Below are 20,136 nucleotides of genomic sequence, written 5' to 3'. Positions count from 1 at the left end.
CAACCCTCAGAATGGGAGAAAATATTTGCAAATGAAGCAACTGACAAAGGATTAATCTCCAAAATATACAAGCAGCTCATGCAGCTCAAAAAAAAAAAAAAAAAAACCCAATCCAAAAATGGGCAGAAGACCTAAATAGACATTTCTCCAAAGAAGATATACAGATTGCCAACAAACACATGAAAGAATACCTCATTTCTTTGTTCTATGCAACAAAAGTTCTCGAAAGAGTTTACACACGTTTTTTGTACTCAATTCTTATTCATCTTAAAAAGTTTTATTTTTTATTAGGTAATACATGTACATGGAAATAAATTCTATTTCTGTATCTTAGCCATCAAGCTCCCGTCCCTGGAGGCAAAAATAACGATCAGTTTCTTGCATAATTATTTCAGAGATAGTCTATAAATTCAAATACACACATGGTATGTATGTGCAACACAAAGAGTGAAGCCTAATGTAATATATGGACTTTAATTAATAATAATGTATCGGGGCTTCCCTGGTGGCGCAGTGGTTGAGAATCTGCCTGGCGATGCAGGGGACACGGGTTCGTGCCGCGATCCGGGAAGATCCCACATGCCGCGGAGCGGCTGGGCCCGTGAGCCATGGCCACTGAGCGTGCGCGTCCGGAGCCTGTGCTCCGCAACGGGAGAGGCCACAACAGTGAGAGGCCCGCGTACAGGAAAAAAATAATAATAATACTGTCTCATCAATTGTAATAAGTGTACCATCCTGGGAATTCCCTGGCAGTCCAGTGGTTAGGAATTGGCACTTTCACTGCTGTGGCAGCCCAAGTTCAACCCCTGGTCGGAAAACTAAGAGCAGTGCAGTGCGGCCAAAAAATAAATAAATAAATAGATAAAATAAATGTACCCCCCTAAATAATGCAAAATAATAATAATAGGGGAATCCTTGATAGAAAAAATGGGATATATAGATAGGAACTCTGTACTATCTGCTCAATTTCCCATAAAACTAAAGCTGCTCTAAATAATAGTTTATTATTACTATTATTAGGCCATGCCTCTTGTGGGATCTTAGTTTCCCCACCAGGGATTGAACCCGCACCTTCATCAGTGAAAGCCTGGAGTTCTAACCACTGGACTGCCAGGGAATTCCCCCAATATTATTATTTTTTTAAATCTACCCCACACTACACTTAGGTCAAAAAGAAAATCAAAGATAAGAAAACGAGACTATGTAAAAAAATACCAATAATAAACGCACTACATGGTATACTAGTTACAGTTAAAGCAGAGCTTATGGAAGAGTTGGTAGACATAAATATACAGTAATAAATAAGAATATAAGTAACTTAAGTATCACCATAGAAATTAAAGAACAGCATATAAGCCTAGAGAGCAGAAGGAATTAGCAAATACAAAAGCAGAAACTAAAGAATCAAAAAACAGAAAAATGATAAAAGTAATAAATATAAATGCAAGAAGTGGTTCTCTGAAAAAAACAAATAGTAAAAGAGAGAAACTGTTAGCTAATAGAGAGGAAAGTGGATGGCTGAGGAAGGAGGTGGATGGGAGATTTACTTTAAAAATTAATTTATTATTAAATATTTCAGACATATCAAAAGGTACAAACAATAATGTTAGGCACACCTGTGAAACAACCACCAACCTAAAAAATGAAACATTAACAAAGCATTTGAAGCCCATGTGCACTTCTCAATTACATCTCCCTCTGGTTCACCACTATCTTGAAATTTCAGTGTTTATCATTCCAGTGCATTTCTTTTTAATTTTATAACATATATGCTCCTAAAAATTTGTTATTTTATATCTTTTGAACTATTGAAATTCTATACACTCTTCAATGTGTGAAGAATAAGTGTTTGCTTAACCATTTGTTAGATTATCCACGTTAGTAGATATAGCACTGGTTCATTCTTTCTACATGTTTTATACTAGTGCATTGCATAAATATACCAGAGTTTACTGATTATTTCTTATTAATGACAATTAAGTTTACAGCTTTTTAAAACTATAAAGTTTTGCCATGAATATTCTTGTATCTGTAGGTATTTCTTTGGGCACATGTGCAAGAATTTTCCTAGAAGTGGGATAGGCACATGTAATTTTACTAGATAATTCCTAATTGCTCTCCGAAGCACTTGTGCCAATGTAGACTACTAAATAATTCCAATTGCTGCAATGTTCATCAACAGGGAGCCAGGGAGGCTTACTTTTCACTCGACATTTTAACTGTTCATGACATTTCACGTTTTACAATTTTTTGAATTTTATTTAAATAAATTTTCACAATAAGCCTGTGGATTAAGTATTATTATTGACAATGCAGTTTCCAGATGAGGAAAAAAAAAAATCTCTTCGTTTTGAGTCAGTTTCCTTTCTTTTTTTTTTTTTCCTTTCTTTTTTTAAAAAAAGTCTTACTTTCCAACCTCGCTGACTGCACCTTTTTCCTGCCAGCCCTGTAAAGGTTTCTTGCTGGCTGGTTCACTGGGCCAGGAGTCCTGAGTTGGCTGCGTTCCTCACTCCTCCTCCGCCGCTCCTAAGCCTGCTCCACACTCCGCCCCCGTTCCGAAGCTCTCGTGGCTCTAAAACGCGGTAGGACGACGCGGTTTGGACCATTGGAGACGCCGTAGTCCCTCCCCTTCTTCCTCTTCCCCTCTCGGCGCTCTGAGGGCGCCCTCCGCCGCGCTGGAGAAGGCTGGGCCGGCGACTTCCGGAAGCGCGACGCGTCGCGATAGGTTCAGGCTTGCGGCGCCAGCGCTTTGGTCACAGGAAGTACCGGTGTCTCTCCCTCTCCTGAGCCGCTGTCGCCGAGCTTGGAGGGCTGCCCCGGAAGTCCTCCCCTTTCCCCCGCCCGCGGCAAACATGGCGGTGGACTCGGCGATGGAGCTGCTATTTTTAGACACTTTTAAACACCCGAGCGCTGAGGTAAGCCTTCGCGACTTGATTCCGACCCTGTTTCTCGAATTGGGGACTCTTACAAAAAATCGTTAGGCGTGTCTCGACTGTTCCTCGTGCCGATTGCCGCTTTAATTCCTCACACACACCCTCCCTCCTCCTAGCTTGGGTGTGGGCGCCGCGTCTGGGGGGTGGGGGTGGGGGTGACGGTAGCCACCCCCACCCCCTACATTTCCCTGCGGTAGTTTTGGCCCCGCGTCGTCTTTGGTTGAGTTGGCTGCTCTACTTGCTTTGGTCCCCCACCCACCTCCTCAACCCCCTGGGTCCGCTTTGGGCCTTGAAAAGGATCATGGTTCTCAGGTTTACCTCAGGTGATGTTTTGGAAGGGGTCTCGGACACCTTGTGTTTGACAGTAGTGTTAGTGACCGAGCGGGTCACGTTGGCTTCCTGGTTCCCAAATCCCTTTTGCTAGGTCTTTTTTCTAACGGGAGTTATGCCACCCAGATGTGATACTCATTCGGTTTAGGATTGCGGTGTTCTTCAGTTTGTCCTGAAACTTTAATACAACTTATCTCTTGGAAAGAGTTCGCATATTAGGACAAGAAGAACTTACACAGAACGTTTTTTGTCTGCAGCATACTTGTGAAGAGGAGAGAATTGTAGTCAAACTGTAAAGGACAATTGTGTTGTCGTTTTGAGGGGCGAGAGTGGGCTCTTGTAGAGTAATCGTTCTGTATGAACTTGAGCGCCCCTGAATGCATGACTGTTTCTGCCACATGTAAATTGAATAGTCAACCGGCCAAGAACGTACAGAAATGAAGTTCATAGAGAAATTCAAAGAAACCCCAGAGCTCCCATTTCTCTTTCAGTGTAAACTTAATTTAGAGAACTTTTTTTTTTTTTTTTTTTAATTTGGCTGCGCCGAGTCCGGGATCTTCGTTGCCGCGTGCAGGGTTCGTTTTCAGTTGCGGCATAAGGGATCTAGTTCCCTGACCAGGGATCGAACCCGGGCCCCCCGCATTGGGAGCGCGGAGCCTCAACCACTGTACCACCAGGGAAGTCCTCTAGAGAACTTTTTTTTAAAAATTGAGGTATAGTTGATTTACAGTATTAGTTTCAAGTGTACAACATGGTGATTCACAACTTTTATAGATTATACTCCATTTTAAGTTATTATAAAGTATTGGCTGCATTCCCTGTGCTGTACGATATATCCTTGTAGCTTATTTGTTCTATACATACAGTAGTTTGTACCTTAAGAGAGAACTTTTCTGTCTTCAGAGGTAGGGATGGTAGTGGGTAGCAGTTGTACTTTGGTACTTGTTAAATAAAAAGTTTGACAACCTTGGTCTTCTGATTATTTTAATGAATGGTTTATAGTCTATAAAAATCAAATATTTGGAAACTTTAGCATATCTTACTAACAATGAATTATCTTGTGGTCTCTCATTTCATGTGGTTCAATTAGCTCTGTTTGTTCAATGACCATACTTTTCTGACTGCAGTTCCAGCTAGGCTTTAGAAAACTCACAGTGGAGGCAGTAGTTGGATAAGAACAAACCTATCATGCGTACAGAAATAGGGAACAGTTAAAAATGAAAGAAAAGCATATGATGGATTGGTTTAGTAGTTTACTAGTTTAGGAAAGTTAGCATTCATTCACTTACCATATATTTAGAAATCTAGTATTCATTCATTCTTAAGCAAGCATTGAGGACCATGGAGAGGATAGGACTGGTAGTAAATACCTTCTGGCATTGATTGAGGAAGGCTTAGTAGAGATCATATTTGAACTGAGTCTTGAAGTAGGAGTAGGGGTTTTTTGGGGATATGGAGTATTGGGATGTTTGTTTTCAAGGAGTTTATAACTGGTATTGGACATGAGGTCCACAAAATTATGATTCAAGTTAGATTATGATGAGTGCATAGAGACAGAGTAGAAATTTCTTGAGGTTTGTCTCCTTTATTTCCAAAATGCTTATCAGTGTCTGATATATTAGGACCCCAGTCAATATTTATTTAGCTCCCTTTGGTGGTACAAAAAAAGGCTCCGTGATTTCAGAGGAGGGACAGATCACTTTTCATTTGAGAGTATCAGGGAAGACTTCATCAAGGCAGGTGGCATATGAACTTGGTCTTTGGTGGAAGAGAATATGTTCCACAGTTATATATAGGAAAGGAGGGCATTCTCCTGGAGTAGTCAGTCCTTTGGAAGGGTATGCTGAAGCAGTAGTGTGAAGTGGCACCTGATAGGCAGTTTGAAGCCAAATCACAGAGTTCCAGAAATGGTCAGCAAAGGAGTGTGGGCTTTATTTTGTAAGAAATAAGTAGTTTTTGAGCAGGCAAATGATATGATTAGTAAAATTAAGGTAGGTTAGTACACCAGTACATTGGTACATCAGTAATGCCTAAAATGGTTCAGAATAATTAGAGGTGGCAAATTGAGACGAAAAGGTGAGACGTAATGAAAACCTGAGTTAGCAGATGGGCAGTAATCATTGATAGCATTTATTGAATGCTTATTTTGTGCAAGACGCAGTGCTTTGGTAATTTAAGTACATTATCTCTAATTCATGAATCAATTTTGAAAGATAGTTATCCCCATTTGATAGATCAGGAACTGAGCATGAGAAGTTAGGTGACTTTCCTAAAGTGGCATAGCTGAATTAAGACATACCAATGCACATTTCCTGGCTCTAAAGCTGTGCAGTGCTGTGTCCCAGTGGGATTAAGGAGGAGGGAATAGGTACAATATAAATTTTGGTTGTAGAATTGACAGGATGGCAACTGATAGTGTGAGAGTAGTTAAAAATGATAGAATTCTAGTTATAGAGAACTGGTGGAACTAGAGAACTGGTGGGGCCATTGTTAGTCATAGAAGAGTCTGGAAGTGGGTTTGAAGTGGCTTTGATGGGAACAAGATATTTTAGTTTTTGATTTGTTTAGTCAGACACCAGATAGATTCGCACAGTAGGAAGTTGGGAATCTATTTAACAATTATTTATGAAAAACACTTTTGAAGGTGAGGCATAGCTCTAGGAGGGGCAATAGAGGTAGAAAAACAAAAAACCAAAATTTACTGCACTTGTTTTCAAAGGAATTTGTAACCTGGTAGGGAAAACAGGCATTTATTCAAGTTTCACAAGGGGAATATGTGAAGGGGTTTGAGTAGTGCTAAATGAATTACAAATTGTGTTGTGGTTTGTATGCCACTTTTTAAAAAATAAAAAAATGTTATTTTAGTAAATTTTAATTTTATTAATAGAATAATTAGAAGTTACAGAAAAGCAAAGGCTTTCATAGTTCCACCTTTCGTAGTCTCATCTATCATTAACAACTTTCTTAAATTTTTCACAAGTCCTCTAGTAATTAAAAAATATATATATATACATACACACATACACTTAAATGTATACACCCACCACACACATTAAGGTACTGATAACTATAATACTGTTTTCTGGTTTCTTTTCTCACCTAACAATGTGTTGTGCATCATTATAAATGAAGAAGTACACCTATACAACATTTTAAAAGTAAGCTTCATTTTCAAACATTCTCTCTCTTTTTTGACTAGGTAACACACGTACGAGGTACCAATTCAAAAGTGTGTACAGTAAAAAGTAAATCTTTTATCCCTGTCCCAAGCCATCCTGTATAACAGCATTTTTATTGGTTGTGTAATAGTTCTTTAAGTGGTAATGCTATTATTTATATATTAAATTCTCATACATCTAGGCTTCTGACTTTTTACAGTGATACGATATTCTTGAGGCTAAATTGTTTTATATGTCTTTAATTAGTTCTTTATTACTTTCCAGAGTGGAATTGCTGGCTTAAAATTCAGTCTTACGAGGGTGATTGATGTTAGAAGGTCCTACTTCATTTTAGAGTTTAGGAAGTCAATTTGGAACTCATGCAAACAGCAGTGATAATGCAAGTGGCAGGAATAGATGACATAGCCTTAGTTTACCCTTAGGAGAGGATAGGGAAGAGAAGATAGTTGCAGGAATAGGAAAGTAAGGAGAGACAGCTATACTGTGACCTTTAAACACACAATGACTTCTTCCTTAGATGTGGCTGAGTCATGGAACCTGACCAGTCTGTTCTTCACTTTTCAGGTACCTCTCTAACCATAAAACTTCCATTCCATGATTTCCCACTGTCACCCTGTCTTCCTAGGTTTAGGTACTCCTCTAGATATTTTAAGCCCCTACTTCATTGTAATATTTTTAACTTTGAAAACACAATTCAGTCAATTCTTATTAAGCACCTGTTAAAAGTCTTTCATTCGTTAAATGAATATGCTCAGCACTATGAATATAACAGTAAACTGAGACTTGGTTCTTGTCTTCTTGAAGTACCACTCCAACAGGAGAGTTAAAAGAAGCAATTAGGGGGTTCCCTGGTGGCGCAGTGGTTGAGAGTCCGCCTGCCGATGAAGGGGACACGGGTTCCTGCCCCGGTCTGGGAAGATCCCACATGCCGCGGATCGGCTGGGCCCGTGAGCCATGGCCGCTGAGCCTGCGCGTCTGGAGCCTGTGCTCCGCAACCGGAGAGGCCACAACAGTGAGAGGCCCGCGTACCACAAAAAAAAAAAAAAAAAAAAAAAGAAGCAATTAGAATTTAGTTTGATAAGCACTCATTCTAGACTTGATCTGGCTTAGCTTTTAAGAGAAAGCTGACATCTGAAAGGAGTTGGGACAGGAGCGTGGAAGGGTTCTAAGCAGAGACAGTAACATGAATGGTGGCATAAAGATGAGGAAAACCAGGGTATGTTGGGGCTATAAATTTGGAGTGGTGAGAAGAGACCATACTTGTTTATAAAACTGAGGAATTTGGCCTAGTGTCTAGAACTAGAGGAGTGACAGCAGAAATGGAGGGAAATGCACAGATTTGAGAGCTGTTTAGAGGTTTAATCAATAGGACTTGATGTTTGGATGAAGGAATTATTTAGGTGAGAGAGAATGAGAAAGAATCCAAGGATGATAATGTTTTCTGTCTTGGCTATTGTCTGGATGGTGGTGCCATCACTGATGTAGGACACTTTAGTTTTGGACTTGTTGAGTTTTGGGGGCCAGAGGGACATTCAAATGGAGATGTCCAGTTGACAGTTGGATATAGTGGTCTGGGGCTCAGGAGAGAGGTCCTAAATGGCGATACAGATTTTTGGAGTTGACTTCTGGCAGTGAATGAAAAACTTATTTCTTGTAATTCTATTGATTGTGTTTAGCTACTCTGCCCTATTTTCCTCCCACATTTTGCCCTCTAGCCTTGGTGAACTATGCTTGTAATTTCTTGAACCTTCCAAGTTCTTGTTTGCATTCCTTTTGCACATGCTTCTCCCTTTGCCTAGAAAGCTCTTTATCCCTCTGTTCCACTGATTCTTGTTTTCCTTAAACACGTACTTAGATCAGGTGCTATTTCTTTTGGGAAGCCTTCCCTGACACTCTTCTTTTCCCCCCACAAATGTTTGCCCACTGTCTGATTTAGGTAAGTACGCTTCTGAGTTTTCATAGTTTTCTGTGTGAGTCTGTATCATAGCAATTTATTTATTCATCTACTACAGTAGATTGTACCTTAATGGCAGGGATTATGTCTTGTCTTTATATTCTCAGGACCTAGCATACCTTGGAACATTATAGACATTTAGTAAATGTTTCAAAATAAATATTGAATAAAAGTGGTAGCAAGTAATATAGAAACTCTTCTACTTACAAACAAAATAGATTTTGAAAGGCTATTTGTAAAACCTCAAGTTGATCTTTTTAGGTCCACAGTGACGACACCCTAACTACTACTAATACCATTCATTAATTAGCAGGGGGCAGGGTGGAAGGAGGTTAGAATAAATAAAGTTTTGTTCTAAGTTTCCTTTGTAAATATTAATGAGAATTTTTAACCATATAAGCAAAGGAGCTTCTGTATAGTAGACTTTTTAAGTAGAGGAGCTCTTTACAGGACAGAAACATAGAGCCAAAGTTTGAGGCAGAATGCTTTTTCTTTTATATAAATCTACTGTAGTATTTATTGAATACCTACAGTATATTTGTAATAATTAGGATATAATTTCAGCTGCTCTCATAAAGTCAGGATAACAGTGGGTTAGATAAAATAAGATTTTCTCTTTCAATCTGGTTTTAAGTATTCTAGGGCTAATGTGACAGCTCTGCATTGTCAGAGACAGGTTCCTCCCATTCTTAGGGAATTGCCTGCATTGTCCAAGACAGCTTACCATAACATGTGTTCTAGAAAGGCAGCAGAGTATAGAAGAAGAGGTGGCAGGAGTTTCTGAAGTCTGAATTTTCCCTTTAAGGACATGACCCAGAGTTGCCTACGTCATTTCCATTTACATCCCATTGATCAGAATCTAGCAATCACATGTTCACACTGGCTTCCCAGGACATGGGAAATTCAGTTTTTAGTTCACTTTTGCCCAACTCAAACTTCTCTAGAAGAAGAGTTGTATTGGAAAACAACCAGCAATCAGCCACACTTTGCATTCATCCTGTTTCTTTTATATCTTTGAGAGTATAAAGTACACTTGAATAGTTAACATTAAGATTTCTATACCTATATATTTAATTATATTTAATCTCTGAGCTTAAAATGCAAAATTGGAAAGTCATCCTCTGTCACATTTTAGGAAAGACTCATTTGACTAATCTTTTGGTCTGTTGATAGGCACAGTATTCTTTGCAGCTTCAAGAGGCACTTAGGACTCAGTCTTTCTAGATGCAAATAATATGAACCATTCTTATTATAAACTTTGACCACTAGGTAATGATGTTTGGCTGAACTGCTAGGAAAAGTTGATGTAAAACAATCGTCCAGGGCTTCCCTGGTGGCGCAGTGGTTGAGAGTCCGCCTGCCGATGCAGGGGACACGGGTTCATGCTCCGGTCCGGGAGGATCCCACATGCCGTGGAGCGGCTGGGCCCGTGAGCCATGGCTGCTGAGCCTGTGCGTCCGGAGCCTGTGCTCCGCAACGGGAGAGGCCACAATAGTGAGAGGCCTGCGTACCACAAAAAAACAAAAACAAACAAAAAAAAAAACAATCGTCCAAAAACAATGTGAAAAATTTCTTTTTAAATTATTGATCTCAAGAGCTACATTTGTCTGATCTTGTGTCAAATGATACATAGAAATAAATGTACACTAAATTTATGCTATCCTTTTATGTTACTATAATAAATTCTTAGTTTGTGGATTTTTTTTCCTTTTTTAAATTTGAGAGGGTTTACCTTAATTGTTTGGTGCCTAAATGGCTTCCCTGGATCTCTTGATATTAGTATGTAAGTTTGGTAAATTAAGCTAATTTAAATAGAGATTCACCATGTCTCATCTATAATTCAGAAATTCAAAAATGGCAGAAAAATCTGCCCTAAATACATGTGGCCACGTGCTCTGATTTGAACTGATATGTTGCTAGTTATAATCTTTATTTAGTGTGACTGTTCATACATGTTGCTGCAGAAGTATTAACGTTTTGGTTACAAGGTACTGCCCCAGAAGCCACTGGGGGTGTTAAGTAATATGTAGTGTTCGTATCATTTGCTTTCTAAAAATCTAAAAGGTCAGGATTCTGTTTTGTCTTTGGCCGGCACTGCCTGCTGTGTGGGATCTTAGTGCCCTGACCAGGGATCAAGCCCGTGCCCCCTGCAGTGGAAGCGCGTAGTACTAATCACTGGACCGCCAAGGAATTCCAAAAGTCAGGATTCTGAACGGTGTCTGACTCCAGAGGTTTCCAGTAAAGGACTGTAGGTCTCTACTGGCCTAAGCAAAACATCAGCAGGGAAGCAGATGCAGGAAATGTTGTTATACAAATGGAGAGATTTAACTAGGTACATTTTATCATCAGCTGTTTTTAAGAGTGGTTTTAATACCATTATAAAAAATGTAATAGCACTGTTTTAATGATGTGGTGTTTATTTTAAAATTGTTTGTGGTATTCTGAATGAAACAAATTGAAGTGAATAAATTTTGAATAGACAAAGTGTTTTGCTTACAGTATATTCCTCTCCCCGCTTTTCTTAAAGCAAAGTTCTCATATAGACGTGGTTCGTTTTCCATGTGTGGTTTATATCAATGAAGTCCGAGTCATACCCCCAGGAGTAAGAGCCCATAGCAGCTTGCCTGACAGTAGAGCATATGGGTAAGTCAGTTTTCTTTTTTAAAAGTACTTTTGACTAAAGTTGATCTAGAAACATACTCTTAAATGCAAAAATTTAAGGTAATATTTTGTAAGTAAAAAACAAAAAACCTAAAACTTTATTCAGTTATGGTTATGTTATGTTGCATTGTAATTGACTCTAGGTTTTCTCTATAATCTATATATTATTATAAACTTGAAAAGAGTCATTATTTGATCTGAGTACTAGATTAATTTTTTCTTTCTTCATTTCTTTTTTTTAATTGGTTTATATTTTTTTAATTGGTTTATATTTTCCAAACGATTCTAGGGTGGCACAGTATAGTAGATGAAGTATTTTTAACGTGACTTTTTCCTTGAAAATAAGAATGAGACTGAATATTTAGAAATATATCTTTTATTATGTTGCTACATTTTTTATTATATTATTTTATAGTATCAGTTTTCATGACTTATTGGTGATCTCCTTAGCCTGATACATGTGTCTTTTTATAAATATGTAGCTTCACATTACCATTAGTTGTACTGAGCAAGTAGTTATTTGAGCATCATTTCTCTTTCTTAGTCTCTTTGTGAAATAAACCAAATATAAGACATGGTTCCTGATGTAGAGTTTTGGTTTTTTTAAATCTTTTTTTAATTTTTATTTTTTGGCCATGCAGTGCGGCTTGTGGGATCTTAGTTCCCAGGATTGAACCTGGGCCATGGCAGAGAAAGCACCAAGTCCTAACCACTGGACCTCCAGGGAATTCCCTGTTGTGGAGTTGTTGATAATTTTAACAACTGACATAAAACAGAGGAATTTGATCTTTGTTGTAACATGAATAATCATCTTCTTCTGATTTTAATTACATGAACTGGAGATGAAAGCTAAATTTTGGTTATAGAAACATGAATATGTATAATAAATATATCTGTGGGTTTTTAGCTTATAGCCTAGGCGTTACTCTTACGTATCAATGCCACATTTTGTTATGTCCATGCTGTGATAGCTCAGTTTCTATTACCTGAAAGAGTTAAGCCAGCTACAGGGGTGACTGTTAATGGTACAGATTCAAAGTTAAGGGCTCATTTCTTCATAATTGTGAAAATTAGTTGGTTATTCCTAGAGGTAGATATAAAAATCTTCAGATGTTTTCAGGTCATTCAAAAGTAAAACAAATACAAAACAAAACAGTAAGAATGATTAGTATTTATAATGACAAATCATTGTAATTGACTTCATATCTTTTTTGCCATGTGTAAGGAAATAAAATCTCCTGTTTTCCTGTGTTTCTTTCTACTTTTCCTATGTGTGTAGAATGAGAAAGATGGAGTAATGATAGTGTATCCAGCAGTCTTCTCTAATTGTACTGCTTTTGGTCAAGAAAGGTCTATTAGTTATCTGTTGCTGTATAACAAACTGTAGCAAATTTAGCAACCTAATCCCCTACTATTTCTGAGGGTCAGGAGCCTGGGAGCTGCTTGATTGGCTCAAGTTCCCTCATAAGGTTATAACTAAGATATAGGCTTTGGGTTGCAGTCTCAGAAGATTTGACTGAGGCTAGGGAATTTTAGAAGCCTGTTCACATGACTGTTGGCAGATCTTCAGTTCTTTGCCAGGAGATCCTTTCTATGGGTTGCTTATGTCACAGCATGTATTTTTGCAGGGTGAGTGATCCAAGAATGAAAGTGAGAGACCATGCCCGAGAAGGAAGCCACAGTCGCTGTATTTTATAACTTAATATCAGAAATGGCATACTGTGACATACTTCAATATACTGCTTTTACTATATTCTGTTGATTACACATTCTACTGGTACAGTGTGGGAGGGAACTACACAGGGGTGTGAATACCAGGAAGCAGGGGTCTTTGGGGGCCATTTTGGAGGCTGGCTACCACAGCAGGCAATACGAATCACTGCCATTAGCTGCAGTGGGTAAGAGTATTTGTTACATTTCCCCTCTTCTTATCTCTCTCCTTTTTCTTAGCTGGGCGTGAGTGGCTGTTCATGTTTTAATAGTTCCAAATATGAAATTATTATCAGAAACAACTTTATGCACAGTATGTTATAGAACAGTAAAATAAAGTATTGATTCAATAATACAAATATGTAAGATGTTGGGAAGCCTGAAATCTCAAGGTTGAAAGTAATGTTAGAGATGATATATTTGTGCAGCACACTTTATGATAGTATTTTTTCTCATTATGAAATTCAGAACTATGTCAGGTAAAATTAAAACCCCTGTTATCCCTCCATTCTGAGAGAATCTTAACATTTGAGGCCATGTGTTTTTAAATTTATATGTGTGCGTTTATATATATATATTTTGTTTTTTGTAAATGTGGTATCTTATGTGAGGTTAGGTTTTAGAGTCAACGAGTTTTAAGATGAAAGTCTAGTGGAGTCAAATTACCATTGATTCTTTAAATCGCTTTTCAGTGACCAGGACCTGAGTCTTTGATGCCTCCAGAGGAAAGAATTTGCATTTCAGTCCTTTTTCCTTTCCTTGAGATATTGGAGGCCAGGGTCTGGTTTGAAGAGGAAGGCTAGGAGAGAGAGACTAGAGTTGTTGAGCACATATAGTTGAATTTGGGTAAGATAAAATGTACGATGCTGCTCTGATCCCACTGCGTGCTATTCTGTGTATTCCTTTATTTCATTTAACATTATGTCAGGAGTACCTCACATCATTTAAATTTATTTGAAAATATGATTTCTAATGACTGCATAATCTAACAAATCAATGTACTCTTATTTATTTGGCTAGTTCTTAAAGTGGAGACCATTAGATGGTTTTTAGTTTTCAAATTATTAGTATAATGCACCTCCTCTTGAAAAAAGTCTTTGTATATTAGTGTTTCCATAGAAACACTTTGTAGAGAAAAGTATTTCTGGAACAACTGGTGTGAACATTTTCTCAGTCTCCTGAATTTTATTGCCATATTGTCTTTCAGAATGATTGTACCTGTTTGAACTTCTACCAGAAATACATAAAGGAATCTCTTTCAGAGTACTCCGGGCATTACACTTTTTACCATATGGATTTTTTGTAAATAAACAACAAAGCATGCATTGTTTAAAAATCAAGATTTTAGTTGAGCGGAAGGAATTTCAGCAAGGGTGTAGCAGGGTTTCATTCTAGTGCAAATTAAATAGGCTTTAATCTTGATTATAGAAGTCTATAGAAAAATCAAAATATTTATGTAAATTAGTGCTATACAAATTGCAATCTGGGCTTTAAGTCACAATTTAGGGCTCTGATGCTCAAATTATTATTACAGTCCTGTATGAATGTGGGTTAAATTGAAATTAAATGGTAATTATTATTTACAACTTAAAGTTAGTTAACTCCTGATTCTTTTTGCTAATAGAATAATGATATAAGGAATTATAAAACTAGATATCATGATTAATTAGCATTTGCCATTAAAATACATTAAAAAATTTAAATATCTGTGTGTTTTAAAATGGTCCAAGTAGCAGGCGAAAGATACTTGATGGCTAAAAATTTTTCAGTAGTACTCAAAGTGAATACTTGACTTCTTGAGAATTGGATGTGAATAAAATTACAGGAAATATTACAGTTAACTCCGTGTTTTTGTTATTTACATATTAGGAATAATTTATCTTAATTCTAGAATTGCTCTTAAATTTGTACTTACTTTGTTTTTTGTTTTAATTTAGGAACTGATTATTGTAAAGGCTGACCTTTCAACTTTGTTTCATTCACAGGGAGACATCACCGCACACATTTCAATTAGACTTATTCTTTAACAATGTAAGCAAACCAAGTGCCCCAGTTTTCGATAGGTTGGGAAGGTATGTACTTACTAGGTAATTTCACCAGCAACTCATAAGTTAGTAAGCAAAACCTTTTTATTCTTTAGATAGAAGAAAAGGCTGTGTATGGTGGTAGACCCAAGAACTCAGGGTTTAATTTTCTCAATTGACAATATTAAGGAAATGTCAAGCACCTAAGAACATGTTGAGTTTATTTATAAAATAAAATTTTAAATGTGTGAAACATTAACCATCTTTTGTTTGCTTTTTATTGGTGTATGCATTATACATATCACATGATTTGATAATAACCTAATTTGGAAAAGATTACTTTTTGATTCTTAAAAAAACCTATATAAACACATTGAGATTTTGTCTATGTTTTTTAGGTCACACTACTACATAATTTAAAATTCCATAGTCACATTTTTGTAAAATGAGAATTTTGTTATAGTTACTCCTATTTTGAATTATATAATACATGCTAGGTATAACTAACACTAGTTGTTTTGATGTCTGCAAATTAATTAACCATTAGATGGGTTTACTCATTTATAAAAATTCATTTATAAAATACCAATTTTTTAAAGGCAGCTTAAAAATGGAAAATTTTCTGTCCCTGTCAGGAATTAAGTTTTCTAGATTTTGCTTATTCTTTTATTGATTCTCCACTCATTTATTATTAAATTATATTGGTAGTTTAACTTCTTTTTAAAATGAAGGGAACCTAGGTAATCTGAAGCAGCTAATTTTTTATGTTATAGAATGTTATTCTTATGTCAGTACCTGATGAAAATAGGTGCTTTTTAAAAATTTTGGTCCCAGTATACATTTTTTTGAAGACTATAATGCTATGGATCTCTACTCTGGCTGTACATTAGAATTACCTGGGGTGCTTTTAAACAAACATTGATTCTCACACACACCTCAAAGCAATTGAACCAGAATCTCTGGGGGGTTTGTTTTATACTTTTTCTTGATATCATTTTGTGGAGAGTAAATTAAACCCAAACTTTGTAGTTCATTAAAACACAAATCTAGCATTTGATTGAAATATATGAATCTAGAAAAACTTCTTCATGAACTGTGATGTTCAGTGTTTGAGCCTATATATTTATTCCTACTCTTTTGGCAGCCTGGAATATGATGAGAATACTTCCATCATCTTTAGACCCAACTCAAAGGTAATTGTAGAAGTCAGTTTTCAACTTGTTACTACTGTTGTTCTCACCTCCATTCAGAGTTTTTGATCCAGATAAACCAGTGATGCAGAATGTCAACTTACTTGGTTCTAGTTCTGCAGAATATCATCATTTCTTGTCTGATTCCTCTTGTATTCCAGAAGCTATTTTAAAATGGAGCAAAGACATTGTAATGCTATTATCTACCCATACAGCTCTTTATTCTAATTTTATACTTGGGTCAGGAAGAAGCCAGCATCTGTGCTTTTCCTTCTTTTCATTTAGGTGGGCAAATTCAGAAGATGACAGGCAGGTAAATTATTATTAAACACCATTGTACCTTAATTAAGTTTTCTTTAAAAATTCATGTTTCATACTTCTTCCTTGTGTATCAGAAGTTTCTTTTTCTTGATACCAAATGCCATTCTGAAAGCATCTAAAAGATCTGAATCATGGAAGAGCCGAAATCCAAAAATAATGGTGATCTAATATGGGACTACTCAGCCTGCTGTTTGTTTTTGGTGGGGGATGGGTATTTAATCCTCTGCACCTTGTTTAGACTAAAAATTGTATTCTTTATCTGTTTATCTTCCTTCCAGTGGTATTTCTGTTTAGAGTCTATTAATCCATGGGCATAGTCTTTGAGCCTTTCTTCTGGTCCCTGATTTCCCTTTGCTAGAGTTTGCTAAGGTTAGCAAGGAGAATAATAATATTTTTCTTCCTCTAGAACCCTTCCTCTAGGGTTCCATTACCACTTACTGTTTCATCTTTATCCAACACTGTAGAGTGGGAGGAGAACTCAGAAGTCAGGGGCTTTGGTTTCTAGCCAAATTTTTCTACTGACACTCTCATTTTCTTATTTGTTGATAATATTTGCTCTGATTACCTCTCATAGTTATTGTGAAGATAGAGTGATTAATAGATAAGCTCTGAAAAACGTAAAGTTATTTTATAAGGAAATATTGAGGGTTAATGGCATTGATAAAGTCTTTGATCTTTTTAGGATAAGTTTCTTTGCAAAAACAATTTGTTTAATGCCTCTGGTTACCCTTACTTTTTAAGTACAATATAGATACATAGAATATACCTGCATGTAATGTAAAAAGAATGCTGTATAATTTTATAGGCTTTATAATTCTTGAGACTGGGCACAATTTGTACTCTTGTGTATCTCCATGACCCCTGTAACTATTTGGGTTTAATTTATGAATTGGCAGTAGCTCCCCCTTAATTTCCTTCTCATTTCTCTTCTCTTGGTTGGGAATCTGGTTATGCTTTTTGAATAGGATTGGCCTAAAGTATAGAACTGGGGAGATGTAGTCCTGAGACAGTTTTAGGTATGGTAACTCTGGAGGGCCATGCAAAAGTTGTGCCTCTGGGTGAATTTCCACCAGTATTGACCTTTGCATTTTCAGCATACTTTTATACTTTAGTTGAACCACAAAGTAATTTGATACCAGTTTACTTCTGACATAGTAAAACATTTTGAAAGATATCTCTTCCCCTCCCCCTCCCCCCAAATCAGGTGAATACTGATGGTTTGGTGCTAAGAGGCTGGTACAACTGTCTGACACTGGCAATATATGGATCAGTGGATAGAGTCATAAGTCATGACAGAGACTCTCCACCACCTCCACCTCCACCTCCACCACCTCCCCAGCCACAGCCAAGTTTGAAAAGGAATCCAAAACATGGTGAGAATTTAATTTAATTTAATTTAATTTTATTACTTACTTTTGGCTGTTTTGGGTCTTCATTGCTGTGCACGGGCTTTCTTTAGTTGTGGCGAGCAGGGGCTACTCTTCGTTGCAGTGTGTGGGCTTCTCATTGCGATGGCTTCTCTTGTTGCAGAGCATGGGCTCTAGGCACGTGGGCTTCAGTAGTTGTGGTGTATGGGCCCAGTAGTTGTGGTGCATGGGCTCTAGGGCACGTGGGTTTCAGTAGTTGTGGCTCATGGGCTTAGTTGCTCCACGGCATGTGGGATCTTCCAGGACTGGGGATCGAACCCATGTCCCCTGCCTTGGCAGGTGGACTCTTAACCACTGCGCCACCAGGGATGTCCCCATGGTGAGAATTTTAAATTTGCTTTTATCAGTGACACTTATGTTCATTATAGTAGGAAAAGGTAACTCAAAGAACTCTTCTACTTTTTATTTTTTTTTATTTTTTTTTATTTTTTTTTTATTTTTTTATTATTTTTTTCTTTTTTCTTTTTTTTTTTTTTCTTCTACTTTTTGAACCTTGTTTAAGGTTTGACAAGTTATCTGTCAATCTCCCATTCTTTCCTATAAGAGTGTCTTTTATGTTGAAGTGGTTGCATTTTATTTTCCTCCACTACTTTGCAAAAATGCTTTTTTAATTGACCCAAGGTTTTTTTTTAATTTAAAATATGTATATGATAATATAATCCATGGTTATTCATGGTATACTATGAAAATTGTCTTTCAAAGAATTGAAGAATAGGCAGTAAATATGGTATGTGTTTTTGGAATACTTGTGTTAATGGCATTTGTTTTATTAGGACTGCATTTCAAATTTCCTTAGATGTCCAGATTTTAGCTAAGGCAGATTTTCCTGCTTTTGAGAACCTTTTGCTTATTAACTCAAGACAAGAAAAATAAAAACTCTAGGGACTTCCCTGGCGGTCCAGTGGTTAAGACTCCCCGCTTCCAGTGCAGGGGGCGTGGGTTCAATCCCTGGTCGGTGAACAAAGATCCCACGTGCCTCATGGCAGGGCGAAAAAAAAAACAAACAGGGACTTCCCTGGTGGTTCAGGGGTAAGACTCTGCGCTCCAATGCAGGGGGCCTGGGTTCAATCCCTGGTCGGGAAACTGATCCCTCATGCATGCCGCAACTGAGGGTTCGTGTGCTGCAACTGAGAGTCTGCATGCCACAACTAAGAGTCCACGTACTGCAGCTAAGACTTGGTGCAGCCCAAATAAATAAATAAATATTAAAAAAATAAAAATAAAGCACAAGCAACTTTATAAAAAAACAAACAAAAAACCTCTAATGAACTTTAGTGACTTTCATTTTATAGAGCAGACAGCTGGACTCATGTTTTCCAGGGTCTCTTTTCCTCACTCTAGTATTACTCATAAGCTGTTGAGCTAAGGAGATTTGGGAATAAATTTTGAAATTATAATTGAGGTCATAGGGAAAAATATTTTGCTTTACAATTAGCATTTTATGAGCACAAATAAAATGACCATTGTTTCTCTTAAATCCTTATATAATAGTGTGGTGTGAGATCTTTGCTCTGATGGTGGTCACACACTGTAGTTTAATCTTTTTTCTTATATCGTACCTGCTAAGCACAGGTAAATTAATTGACCATATATGCATGGATTTATTTCTGGGCTCTCTGTTCTGTTCCATTGACCTTTGTGTCTCTTTTTATGCCAATACCATGCTGTTTAAAGTACTATTGCTCTGTAACGTTGTTTGTAACATTGTGTGATACTTCCAGCTTTATTCTTCTTTCTCAAGATTGCTTTGGCTCTTTGGGGTCTTTGATGGTTCTATACAAGTTTTAGGATTGTTGTTCTATTTCTGTGAAAAATGCCATTGGAATTTTGGTAGGGATTGCATTGAATTTGTATATTGCTTAGGGGAGTATGGACTTTTTTTTTTGGCCATGCTGTGCGGCTTGCGGGATCTTGGTTCCCTGACCAGGGATTGAACCCAGGCCTCCTGCAGTGGAAGTGTGGAATTCTAACCACTGGACCGCCAGGGAATTCCCCCTAGTATGGACATTTTAACAGTATTAATTCTTCCCGTCCATGGGCACAGAATATCTTTTCATTTATTTGTGTCCCCTTCAGTCTCTTTCATCAGCGTCTTGTAGTTTTCAACATACATGTATTTCATGTCCTTGTTTAAATTTATTCCTAAGTGTTTATACTTTTGGATAAAATTTGTAAATGAGAATTTCTTAATTTCTCTTTCTCATAGTTCATTATTAGTGTATAGAAACGCAACCTATTTTTGGGTATTGATCTTGTGTCCTACAGATTTACTGTATTTGTTTATTAGTTCTAATAGGTTTTTAAAAAATTTTTATCTCTTTTTATTTTTGGCTGCATCGGGTCTTTGTTTTGGCATGCGGGATCTTCATTGCAGCATGAGGGATCTTTCATTGCAGCATGTGGGCTC

At 37.2% G+C, this 20,136-nt stretch overlaps 1 protein-coding gene across 3 annotated transcripts in view; it reads left to right on the top strand.

Moving 5' to 3' along the window:
- Window positions 1-2,708: 2,708 nt before the first annotated feature.
- Window positions 2,709-20,136, top strand: part of VIRMA (vir like m6A methyltransferase associated) — a 61,644-nt gene continuing 44,216 nt past the window's right edge. For 2 of the 3 annotated variants that reach the window (XM_027131412.1, XM_027131414.1), the window contains exons 1-5: window positions 2,710-2,915; window positions 10,924-11,039; window positions 14,753-14,839; window positions 15,936-15,984; window positions 17,507-17,675. In XM_027131412.1, coding sequence (XP_026987213.1) covers window positions 2,853-2,915; window positions 10,924-11,039; window positions 14,753-14,839; window positions 15,936-15,984; window positions 17,507-17,675 — 484 coding nt within the window. In that variant the 5' untranslated portion in view covers window positions 2,710-2,852. Of the gene's footprint in view, window positions 2,916-10,923; window positions 11,040-14,752; window positions 14,840-15,935; window positions 15,985-17,506; window positions 17,676-20,136 lie in introns of all 3 variants that reach the window. The other variant, XM_027131413.1, reaches the window with a different exon arrangement.

The sequence above is a fragment of the Aethalodelphis obliquidens genome, unplaced genomic scaffold (assembly GCF_003676395.1).
Source record: "Aethalodelphis obliquidens isolate GAN/ISIS:26980383/991018 unplaced genomic scaffold, ASM367639v1 scaffold39, whole genome shotgun sequence".
NCBI lineage: Eukaryota > Metazoa > Chordata > Mammalia > Artiodactyla > Delphinidae > Aethalodelphis > Aethalodelphis obliquidens.
Note: the sequence above shows the minus strand (reverse complement) of the source record. Positions and strands in the feature narration are given on the sequence as shown.